General features: G+C 41.7%; 1 protein-coding gene across 1 annotated transcript in view; it reads left to right on the top strand.

Moving 5' to 3' along the window:
* The window catches only part of GLIS3 (GLIS family zinc finger 3), a 159,590-nt gene that overhangs the window by 44,664 nt on the left and 101,732 nt on the right, over positions 1-13,194 (top strand). Inside the window, exon 2 of the mRNA XM_065744177.1 lies at positions 2,144-2,351. Within this exon, the coding sequence (XP_065600249.1) occupies positions 2,203-2,351 (149 nt within the window). The 5' untranslated portion in view covers positions 2,144-2,202. The remainder of the gene's footprint in view (positions 1-2,143; positions 2,352-13,194) is intronic.

Genomic DNA, 13,194 nt, shown 5'->3' on the forward strand with positions numbered 1-13,194 from the left:
AAAAAGCACTGACATATTTCATCCCAAGAAGTATGTTTTGGCAGTATATAATGTATTCAACTTCTGTTTTCTTTAAAGGACAGTCTGGATCCCAGTGATCTGAGGATCATGTATGTACTTATGAGAAATCAGTGGTTAGTCAAAGAGAAGAGGAAACTGAGAAGGTATAGACCTTCGAAACAGGTCTTGGTCTTTTATTCTTTTTTTTTTTTTAATAGAAGCTATCATCTGAAATTGCTACAGCAAATAATAGATTTTCAGATTAACCCATTTCCTAGGACTATGAGGGTTATGAGTGTCTTAATGTACTTTTTTATGGAGTTCTCAAGCCATTTGAAAACTCTTGGGACAAATGAGTGAGTTGTACACCTAAGTCAAAAGTAGATTTAATTGGCAAAAAAAAAAAAAAAAAAAACATGCTTGTCACGCTCCAATATAAAGGAGTGAGATGAGGTTCTGTGATTATGTGTATACTCGGCGTGAGATTAAGACACAACAGGTCAAATATTAGCCAAACCAGTTTATTACAAATACTAGTTGCTTATGGATATGGGGAAAGGAAGGTGGGCGATAGAAAAGAGGTGAAAAGCAAGGAATCTTGGCAGAAAGCAAGAGAGATATAATCACCACTGTGGATCCAGCGAGGCTTGTAGTTGATCTCAGGAACTTGTCAGGTCACCACTGGGGATGGGAGATGGCAGCAAGCAGGCCTCAGGGTCCGTCCTAAGTCTCTTCGGGAGTTCTCCTCAAAGATATTTTTCTTTGGGAGTTCTTCTCCACCAGAATCCTTAGTTCAGTGAAGGCCTTTTATCCCTCATTTCTCAGTATTTTTTTAATTTTCTCTTTGTTTGTATGACATGTCTGGCCCAACAGATAAGCCAGCAGCGGATGTCACTTTCATTGCCATGCAGAAGCATTGTTGTCTTTCTTGTGGTGGTCAGCTTCTCCAAGCCATACCCCCCCAGAAAAGACTATCTGCCCCTATTTCTGCTTATCTTTACAACCATAAGCAGAGACAATGAGGCACCATAACACCCATCTAGATAACCAGCAGTTATCAGTCAAAGTCTTGACACCAGAAAAGGCTTACGAAGCAAACTTTGAGACAAAGGAAAACAGTTTCTGTCTTTCACAATGTTTGAATTCTTTAAGTTTGTTTGGACACTGCTATCCTGCTCTGGGAAGTAGTCTGAACACAGAGAAGGTTCTAGAAATGAGAATTATCCAATTATTTATTTCCAAATATGATAGAAATAGTTGTCTAATTATTTATTTCCAATATCCAGCAACAACTTATATCGTGTCCTAAACTTCAACTCATTTTTATGGGATATTCAGGCGAATTTAACTGCCTAAGTCAGATCGCAAAGTACATGGAGAGTGTCCCACTTTCCATGTAGTCTTATATAATTGTCCCTTGCTACTGTGTAACAGCCATCAATTCTGAGTCTTGGCAGCAGTGATTAAGAGCAGATTGGGGCCTTCTAATGGGAGTCCAGGATGCTTTTCTGATCCAGTTCAAAGTCCTCTCCCCAGGCCTCTGAGGAATGTGAGGTCCCAGCTGTAGCTCTCTTCTGCCAGGGTAACTATGCATCAAGTGTGCTTTGTCACACCAGACATATTGCAGGAGGAGCAATTTTCATGCATGCCTGTAGTCCCCTTCCTTTTTTGATAGCTAGTGGTAGGAGTGATGGAATGACTTCCACTTTCTTAGAGCTATAAGGTTCTGCACAATACAAGATGGTTTTCCTGCAACCTCCTTTTGATCTCTCTCTCATTTCATAGAGAGAGGCCTGTTATGATTTTGGCAGCCCCTCAGTTGAGTGCTGCTCTTGCTCTTGAGTATTTCAGTGGTGTTTTTTCCAGTGTTTATCCATGATACCTGTTTTTTAGCCCATGTACATAAATAGATGTGCATGATTTATCAAATCTTGTCAGTGACATTGCTTTTTTTGTTTTTGTGTTTGAAGAAGTGTTTTGTGTTTGAAGAAGTTTGCAGAATCCTCGTGTTGAATTTCCATTTCATTTTCATGTACTTGTACTCAGTTGCAGTTGCTATTCGTGTGGTAGAAACAATGTGAGTTCTGCAACCTTATTATGGGTTCATGAGAGATGAATACTAACCTGCCTTGTTCACTTTTAGGAAGTCTTGGTTATGGAAACCAGTGCAAATTTATTGGAGAAAGCAGCTGCAACAATCTAATGACCACCAGCAGTCCCATGACAGTTCAGCAGCTGGGACCTGTTTCGCCTCCTGCTAATCAAGTTTCAACAGCATGCAACCAGATCAGCCCTCACTTAAAGACGCCTATGGATGCTGCCAGCCTGAATATTTCTCCATCAGATACAAGGTCCTGAGTTAACTTTTTTCTTTCTAGTAATTAAAGAAGAGTTGTTGTTTTGGGTTTGTTGTTGTTGTTGTTTTGTTTGTTTTTGTTTTTCTGTTCCTATCATTGAAATACAACCTTTCTGATAATTATTAATGACCTAAATGCAACTCTATTAAACCATGGCAAATTTAATTCAACATAATTTAAATCTGTAATCACAGTGGTTTGGATCACTGATCAAGGAGGAAATGTCGCTAGAGCTTTCCTGTGCTTGATAGAATATTTCTCTTTTATAATCACTTAAGCATATTTTTGTACAGAAAAAAAAGTCAGAGATTGAAAATACTTAGGAATGTAAAAGTAGAAATATTCTAAATGTTACATCTTCTTGAGAAGTTATGTGTTTTAAGCTTACCATAACAATAAGAGTGTTATGCTGATACTGACCAAGTAACAATAATGGCAGATAAAATAACCCCACTAACATTTCTCTCCTCTTATCAACTACTTTTTCTTTCAAAATGTTTGAATAATTAAGTTAATCATATCGTTCCCTATCTGCGCTGAACTAGCAGTTAATGTATGTCAAGCTTTTCATTTTTAAATGCTCCAATAAGTCTTGAGAATATAGCTATGAGTACTACAGTAGGCAGACATGAATGAAGGGAAAACAGTTGTTTAAATAGCCTCCATACAAGTACAGTAAGCACACCCCTATACTTTAGTTAAAAATACAGCGAAAAAATAATGCATGTTACTCAGAAACTACACAGACAATTCTGTAGATGTAACTTGAGCAACAGTTGCCTCCTGAGCCTAAAATATAACTGATCTTGTTCACAGAAGATCCCTTATTCTCTAAACAAAATACATTTTACTATATCATTTTATTGCAAGCTAACAAATGGTCTTGGAATACTTAAAACTGTTACTTAACTAGAAGAAAACCTTGCTATAGTCTGTAATATTTTGGGTCACGCTGGACTGGATTATCCTTGTGGGTCTCTTCTAGCTTGAGATATTCTGCTCTGTTCTATTTATGCTTCTTCAGTAGTGAAAACCGAGTCCTCTGGGACAGTTTAGAAAATTAATTGTGCTTCCTTTATAAACATGCCAGTGAAAACCATTCACTGCTAAGGTGATAAAAACAAAGATAGCTCCAGAAACATACCATTATGGGAGAATAGATAGTATGTAAATATCATTAGAGCAATATTATCTACTTATAACTCAGAAGTTTAAATGGTGCCTGTAGAGTTTGTTATATTTATGTGAATGTATGGCTGTGTGTACTGTGTCAGCACTGAGTTATAAGTTTTTAGAGTTATATGTTTTTATTTTAAAGAAACATTTACTAAGGGTGAACTGGAGTTGAAACTCTGGCAGAATTCAGGTTCTAGTGTTTCTACAGTCTCTTTTAATGATTAATCAATAAAATCAGTTTGTCATACAAAGAATGCCTATTTCAGCAAATTTCCCTTCAATTTAGGTCAAACCGAGTTTCAAGTTAGATTTTAATTCACAGATTGTGTAAACACTTTTTTGTTGTTGTTGTTTTAGCATTAAAATGCATTTATTTAATTGGTTGCTTAAACTAACTTAATAATCTATTTCAGGCTTAGAGCCTTCTCTGCACTGTGATTTTCAGGATGCATTATGGACAGTGCTCTGGTAGCAATCCAAAACACTGTGGGTTGAACTGACCCAAAACAAACTGTCTTGCCTTGATTTTTACTGATGGGCACGAGAAGAGAAAGTTTGCTAAAGTGTAGTTTACAGTTTAGCAATTAATATCAGCTTTTTGTATTTAGACCGGAAGAGATAAAATCTTCATCTTTTTTGAGTTTCTCACACATCTTTTCAGTGGAGTCAGTTATGTTGGATGCCATCAGATCCCTACAGATACGATCTATAGAATAGCAGATATGTTTCTGCCAACTAGAAAAAAAGAAGCACAAACCATTCTTAGGTGTTCTGGATTTTTGGAGAATTCATATTCCAGATTACAGTCTTACTGTAAACCATTCTATTAAATGAGCTGTAAGAAGAATAATTTCACAAGAATGTCTGAACAAGAGGAAGCCTTTAAACAAATTAAACAGGAGGTAGTTCAGGCAGTAGCTTCTGGGCCAGTCTGGTCAGGCAAAATGTAAAAAAAAAAAATGCGATCTACACTGCAGCTAGAGAGAATACTCCACCTGGAGCTTCCTGTAGAAAGCACCAGTTGAGGTCATCCTCTAGTGTTCTAGGGTCAGGGATATAGAAGATCTGAGGTCCTTGACATTCAACTAAAAAAGAGAGAATGCAGCATATAAAGGGGTCTAATCTGCTTTGGAAGTACTGAAACATGACTTCTCTTGGTACTCTGACTGGCTGTGCTGGATGTTCAAAGAGAGGGTCCCCCTCTGCACATCATGCAACTAGTGAATTTGTGCTGATCACACAATTCAAGCTTTAATAGGAAACCCCAGTCACCCAGGAATATTGGAAGTGATCATGGACTAACCCAAAGGCAAAGATTTCTGAATATCATTAAAGGAGGAGACAATGCATGCTGAAGAGCATACACTATGTAGTAAATCACCAGAGTGAGAAGCAATATGCCTTGTTCACTGATGGGCCTGTCATATCATAGGAAAACACTGGAGGTGGAAGGCTGATGTCTGAAGACTTATGTGATGAACTGCAGAAATTCCCGATGGAGATGAATTGAGCCAATCTGCAGAAGTAAAGACCGTCCAACTGGCTCTAGGTATCTCTGAATGAGAAAAGCAGACAATGTTCTGCTTCCACACTGACTCATGGATAGTGAGAGATGGCCTGCAGAGATGTTCACAGCAGTGGAAAAATAACTGGCAGTGCAGAGGCAAACCCATTTGGGCTGCTGCACTGCAGAAAGATGTGGCTGCCCGGATAGAAAGCATGGTTGTAAAGCTATGTCATTAAATGCACATGTAAAGGTCATGCTGTTGAAGAACATCAAAACAACCAGCAAGTGGTCTAGGCTAGAATACAAGTGGCTTAGATAGATCTGGACTGGCAACATGAGGATTAACTATTTCTAGCTCAGTGGGCCCATAACACTTCAGGCCAACAACGAAGAGATGGAATATGAGGATGGGGTTGTAGCTGAAAGGTGGACTTGTCCACGGACACTATTGCAAAGGTTATTCACGAAAGGGAAAAATGTTTGAATGCACGGCAGTCAAACATGCCAAGTGCGTAAAGCCTCTTTGGTATGGGGGACAGTGATTGAAATATAAATATGGGGAGTACTGGCAGACGGAATATATCATATTCCCACAAATCCATTACAGTATTATGTTCTAAAAACTGTGGAATCAACCACCAGATGTCTGGAAACATTCCCCATGCCACCACCTGAAATACTATCCTATACTTGAAAAGCAAATCTTCTAATGGTGCGTCACCCTAGAAAGAACTGAGTCAGAATCATTTCTGAAATAAGCTCAGAGACACCTGGGCCAAACAGCATGGTATTGAGTGGGTATATTGCACCAGCCTCTTGGAAAATAATGCAGTACAATGGACTGTTAAAGACTATGCTGAGAGCTATGGTGATGGAACAAAACTGGATTCAGCATACAATGATCTAACACCACATACTATCTGTCCCGGTGTAAAGGACAGTTATGACAGATGGAATTCAAAGTCACAGACTAAGTGAAATCAAAAGACAGAAAAGGTAGTGATTGATCGGGTGTACAGGAAAGTGTGGGAGCTAAGTATGATGCAAATGATACCTAATAAGGGGTGAATATTATCCTGGTTTCAGCTGGGATATAGTTAATTTTCTATGCAGTGGCTGGTATGATTATGTATTACAGATTTGGGAGAAAAACTATGCTGATAATACACCATTGTTTTAGTTGTTTTTGAGCAATGATGTACAGAGCCAGCGTCAATGTTTTATGGGCTGGTTCGGCCCGGTTCTGTGACGATTGGTGTGGGGGACCCATGGACCCACACCCCAGGAAAGGGGATGGGGGAAAGGGAAAAGGGAGATGGGCCTAGAAACAAAACAGCGGCAATGATCTGAGGAGGAAAACTAATTTATTAAATAAGATATCAGAAAGCAAAATAACACAATATAATACAATATAATTGGAATTGAAGCTAATAAATCAAACAAAATGAGCAAGAGAGAGTGTTCGATAAACCGAAGGCCTTACGCTAACGCTGAAGGCGGACGGCAGCGAGCACCCACTGCTGAGTCCATCCCAAAGGAAAGAGCCATGGTCCTATGACCACAGACAGTTTTTATCTTTCCCTCTGATTGCAAACACGTAAAAATGCAAAGCATCGCAAAGTCCTCTGGGAAATGTAGTTCTTCTCTTCTGAGACAGGTATACCCGGAACTATCAATGATCCATGGAGCTGGAGCATTAACTCTTTAACTCCTAATGCACTACATGATGTTATGATGTGGAATACCAATCATAACATCATGTTGTAAAATCATAAAACCATGACAACCAGTGAAGTTTTAACTTCTTATACTACCCAGCCAGCATGGAGGCTGGGGATTGTACAGATAGCTGACAGGGAGCAGAACTAGGGCAGCTGACCCAAACTGTCCAAAGGAATATTCTATACCATATGATGTCATAGGGCACTGAAATAATATGGGGAGTTGGCTGGAGGAGGTAGCTCTCTATTTGGGTCTCTTGTGATGACTGATGTTAATTATATGCAGACATAATATGCAACTATGACCCTCAGCTGAAGTGTCTCATGGATCCTTGTCTCATGGAGCCTTATCTCTTGAAGCAGAGTCTGTAAGAATTTTATGCAGAACTCCGAAGCAACGGCAATATTACTTATCCTGAGTAGAATCAAAACTTGCTTACCTAATAAGAAGATAGGGAAGTACGTAGAAATTTTTCTGTAAGCATGCTTGCTTTAACTCTGTATGTAGCAGAAAAGAGATGGGATTTGTTTCTGCTTATCAAGAAGTAATTGAGATCTGCTTCTATTGATTTCCTTTGTGTTCATAGTTTTTGCTCTATAAATTGCAAATTTGTAGTAATATAAAATTATGAAGTAAAAACATAATAACTGACTGTAGATTCCTGCCTTTATAAATAAGTATACTTTATTCCTTGACTTCATAATTGTATCTTTCTTTTAATACATGTAAACATTTTATATACTGTTTACTTAAAAATGTAAGAAAGATTTTTAAATACCTACTATTTACAGTACACATTTGTCATGGTTTTATGATTTTTAGCACTGGTATTCCACATCATAACATCATGTAGTGTATTAAGAGTTAAAGAGTTAATGCTTCAGCTCTGTGGATCATCGATAGTTATGGGTATACCTGTCTCAGAAGAGAAGAACTACAGTCCCCAGAGGACTGTGCGATGCTTTGCATTTTTACGCGTTTCCGATCAGAGGGAAAGATAAAAACTGTCTGCAGTCACGGGATGCTCTCTTTCCTTTGGGATCGACTCAGCAGTGGGTGCTCGCTGCCGTCTCGCCTTCAGCATTAGCGTAAGGCCTTCGGTTTATCGGACACTCTCTCTCTTGCTCATTTTACTTGATTTATTAGCTTCAATTCCAATTATATTGTATTACCTTGTGTTATTTTGCTTTCCGATATCTTATTTAGTAAATTAGCTTTCCTCCTCAGATTGTTGCCGCTGTTTTGTTTCTAGGCTGATCTCCCTTTTCCCTTTCCCCCTCCCCCTTTCCTGAAGCATGGGTCTGTGGGTCCCCCACAACAATTGTCATGGAACCGGGCCAAACCTGCCTGTAAACCATTGACATTTTTGGCACCCAATGTGAGGCAAGAACTTTTAGAATGAGTCTCTCTCTGCTCTCAGAGAGAGCTTCTTTAGGAAGATTATCTGTACTGCAGGTGCTGTATTGCAAAACATGACCTTGAGGTCTGGGCATTCTGCCAGTTGTTCTGGGATATCTGTAAACTTTTTTGGGTGCTGCTAGCTTGTTTTAGTAAAGAGAAAAAAAAATGCTTTCTCTTTTAAAACTGCTCTTAAAGGGGCTGTGATTCGTTGTTCTTTCTCTTGTAATGCTCAAAACGTACTGTGACTTTTTCTCTGAGCACCTGCAAGATCCTGAGAACCTAAGCAGATATTTGAGACAGGGATGTTGTGGCTCAGACAGATCTGAGGAGGCCCAAATTATTTAGGGTCTGGCTTATCCCAGTCAGACCTTATTCAGTACTATCCCTGAGAGTCATAGACTTTCTGAAATATAGCGAGAGAATGTCCGAGCCAAAAGGGACAGTCTTTTAGCTGACAATCAGACTCTCCAGCCCAATTTAGACAGCTTCCAGTCTGATCGAGACACTCTTCAATCCAACATGGACACCTTCCAGACTGAATGAGACACCCTCCAGATCAAGCGAGATGCTTTCTGGTTTAAGAAAGATGCCCTCCAGACCGAAAGAGATGCCCTCCAAACTGAGAGACATGACATCCAATCTGAACTCAACAACCCTCAGTCTCAACAAGATGATCTCCAATCTGAGCAAGATGCTCTCCAACCTGAAAGACACACCCTCCAGTCCGAGCGAGATGTCCTCCTGTCTGAACAGTACTTCTTCAGAACTGAGCAAGTTATCTATCAGCCACAATAGCCTCTGCCCCCAGCTGGGGTGGGAAAGGGATAATAGAGTGTATTGGACTGTGTGATTCGATGGCCTGGCACATCAGAACCAAAAAAATATAAGGCACTGGTGGACACTGATGCACAGTTCACTCTAATGCCCTTGAGTCACCAAGGGACAGAATTAATCTACATTTCTGGGGTGACTGGGGGTTCCCAAGAGTTAACCGTGTTGGAGGCTGAAATAAGCCTCACTGGTAAAGACTGGCAAAAACATCCTATTGTGACTGGCCCAGGGGCTCCATGTATACTTGGTATTGATTACCTCAAAAGGGGATATTTTAAGGATCCCAAAGGTTATCGATGGGCTTTTGGAATAGTTGCTGTGGACACAAACAACATTAAGCAGCTGTCTGCTTTGCCTGGCCTATCAGAAGATTCGTCTGTTGTGGGACTGCTACAAGTGGAGGAGCAACAGGTACCGATTGCTAGAAAAACGGTGCACAGACGGCAGTACCGCACCAACAGGGATTCCTTGCTCCCTATTCATAGTTTGATTTGACAGCTAGAGAGCCAGGGAGTGATCAGCAAAACTTACTCACCTTTTAACAGCCCCATATGGCTGATGCGTAAAGCCAGTGGAGAATGGATGACGGTAGATTTCCATGGCCTGAATGAAGTCACACCCCCACTGAGTGCTGCTGTGCCAGACATGCTACAACTCCAGTATGAACTGGAGTCAAAAGCAGCCAAATGGTATGCCACCACTGACATTGCCAATGCCTTATTTTCAATTCCTTTGGCCACAAAATATAGGCCACAGTTTGCTTCCACCTGGACGGGTGTTCAGTGCACCTGGAACCATTTGCCCCAGGGGTGGAAGTACAGCCCAACCATTTGCCATGGGTTGATCCAAACTGCATTGGAACAGGGCAGTGTTGCTGAGCACTTACAATACATTGATTATATCATTGTGTGGGGCAACACAGCAGGGGAAGTTTTCAAGAAAGGAGAGAGAATAATCCAGATCCTCCTGTGAGCTGGCTTCGCTATTAAGCGAAGCAAACTGAAAGGGCCTGCACAGGAAATTCAGTTCCTAGGTATAAAGTGGCGAGATGGACGTCGTCACATCCCTACAGATGTGATTAACAAAATCACTGCCATGTTTCCACCCACCAGTAAGACAGAGACCCAAGCTTTTTTGAGTGTAGTGGGCTTTTGGAGAATGCATGTTCCAAACTACAGCCTCATTGTGAGCCCTCTCTTCTGGATGATGCGGAAGAAGAATGATTTTGTGTGGGTTCATCATCAAGGACCTACAAGATCATCTAGTCCAACCATCCTCCTATCACTATCCCTACCCAACTACTAAATCAAATCCCTTAGCACCTCATCTAAACGCTTCTTGAACAGCACTAGGGATGGTGCCTCAACCACCTCCCTAGGCAGGCCATTCCAGTGCCTGACCACTCTTTCAGAAAAAAAATGTTTCCTCAAATCTAATCTAAATCTTCCCCGGCGCAACTTGTGGCCATTCCCTCTCGTCCTGTCATTACTTATCAGGGAGAAGAGGCCCACCCCCTCCTCACCACAACCCCCCTTCAGGAAGTGGTAGAGTGCAATAAGGTCTCCTCTGAGCCTCTTCTTCTCCAGACTAAACAATCCCAGCTCCCTCAGCCGCTCCTCATAAGACTTGTGCTCCAGACCCCTCACCAGTTTTGTTGCCCTTCTCTGAACACGCTCCAGGGCCTCAATGTCCTTCTTGTAGTGAGGGGCCCAAAACTGAACACAGTACTCGAGGTGCGGCCGTACCAGAGCTGAGTACAGGGGGATGATCACCTCCCTGCTCCTACTGGCTACACTATTTCTAATACAGACCAGGATGCTGTTGGCCTTCTTGGCCACCTGGGCACACTGCCGGCTCATGTTAAGCCAAGCATCAACCAACACCCCCAGCTCCTTTTCCTCTCTACATTCTTCAAGCCATTCTGCCCCAAGCCTATAGCATTGCATGGGGTTATTGTGGCCAAAGTGCAGGACCCGGCACTTGGTCTTATTGAACCTCATCCCATTGAGCTCAGCCCAGCTGTTCAGCCTATCCAAATCCCTCTGAAGGGCCTCCCTACCTACTGAGGTACAAAAGCAGCAGGCTTTTGAGCAAATTAAGCAGGAGATAACCTGTGCCATGGCTTTGAGGCCAGTGCGGACAGGACAGGATGCAAAGAACATCCTCTACACTGCTGCTGGAAGGGAAGGTCCCACTTGGATTTTGTGGCAAAGACCTTCTGGAGAGACCCAAGGCCAACCCCTTGGATTCTGGAGTCAGGCGTACAGGGGGTCTGAAGAGTGCTACACTCTAACTGAGAAAGAGATCTTAGCCGCATACGAGGGGGTTCAGGCTGCTTCTGAAGTAGTCAGTACTGAAACGCAGCTCCTTCTGGCACTTCGACTGCCAGTGCTGAACTGGATGTTCAAAGGAAATGTTCCCTCCACCCATCATGCTACTGATGCCACTTGGAGTAAGTGTATTGCGCTGATTACACAGCAAGCTCGAATGGGGAACCTCAGTCATCCAGGAATCCTGGAGGTGATCATGGACTGGCCTGAACATAAAAAGTTTGGAACAACACTAATAGAGGAGGTGTCACATGCTAAAGAGGCCCCACCATATAATGAACTACCAGACAATGAAAAGAGATATGCCCTGTTCACAGATGGATCGTGTCTCATTGTGGGTAAGCACCACAGATGGAAATCTGCTGTGTGGAGCCCCACATGACAAGTTGCAGAGGCCACTGAAGGAAAAGGAGATTCGATTTGATTTGCAGAGGTAAAGGCTGTTCAGCTGGCTTTAGATATTGCTGAACGAGAGAGATGGCCAGTGCTTTATCTTTACACTGACTCATGGATGGTGGCAAATGCTTTATGGGGGTGGTTACAGCAATGGGAACAAAATGACTGGCAGTGAAGGGGTAAGCCTATTTGGGCTGCTGAACTGTGGAGAGACATTGCTGCCTGAATAAAGAATATGCTTGTAAAGGTGCGCCAAGTAGATGCTCATGTTCCTAAGAGCCAGGCAACTGAAGAACAACAAAATAACCATCAAGTAGATCGAGCCGCCAAAGTTAAGGTGGATCAGGTAGACTTGGACTGGCAACACAAGAGCGAATTATTTTTAGCTCGATGGGCACATGAGACCTCGGGCCATCAAGGAAGAGATGCAACATATAAATGGGCTAGAGACCGAGTGGTGGAATTAACTATGGATGCTATTGCACAGGTTATCCATGACTGTGATACATGCACCACAATTAAACAAGCCAAGAGGATGAAACCTCTTTGAGGGGAAGGGCGATGGCAAAAGAATAAATATGGGGAGGCATAGCAGGTTGATTGTATCACCTTGCCACAATCTCGCAATTGTAAGCATTATGTGCTTACCATTGTGGAAGCAACCACTGAGTGGCTTGAAACATATGCAGTACCCCATGCTACTGCCCAAAACACCATCTTAGGGCTCGAGAAACAAGTCCTCTGGCAACATGGCACTCTAGAAAGAATTGAGTCATATAATGGGACTCATTTCAAAAATTCTCTTGTAAATACTCGGGCCAAAGATCATGGCATTGAATGGATTTATCATATCCCCTATCATGCACCAGCTTCTGGTAAAATTGAAAGATACAATGGGTTGCTAAAAACCACGTTGAAAGCACTGGGAGAAGCATTTTTCAGAAGCCACCTGGTTGGTCAACACCCAAGGATCCATCAATCGCGATGGTCCTACCCAGTCCAGCTCTCTACCTACTGTAGAGAGAGATAAGGTCCCTGTACTGCATGTAAAGAACATGTTGGGAAAAGCAATTTGGGTTCTTCCAGCTTCTGGAAAGGGCAAACATCTACGTCTTTGTTCAGGGACCTGGGTCCACTTGGTGGGTGATGTAGAAGAATGGGGATGTTCAGTGTGTACCACAAGGGAATTTGATGTTGGGGGAGTGCAGTTGGTAATTCCATGTATATACATATATATATGTTGTGTGTGTGTATTTAATGCATGTTAATCATTGTTCTTCTATATATATCAAACATGATGTAGTGATGTGGAATAAGGAGTAGAATGTCATGGTTTTATGATTTTGGGCATTAGTATTCCACATCGTAACATCATGTAGTGTATTAAGAGTTAAAGAGTTAATGCTTCAGCTCTGTGGATCATCGATAGTTATGGGTATACCTGTCTCAGAAGAGAAGAAGAACTACATTCCCC

The sequence above is a fragment of the Cyrtonyx montezumae genome, unplaced genomic scaffold, assembly GCF_038088225.1.
Source record: "Cyrtonyx montezumae isolate F1298 unplaced genomic scaffold, pur_monq_1.0 scaffold_30, whole genome shotgun sequence".
NCBI classification, from domain to species: Eukaryota; Metazoa; Chordata; class Aves; order Galliformes; family Odontophoridae; genus Cyrtonyx; species Cyrtonyx montezumae.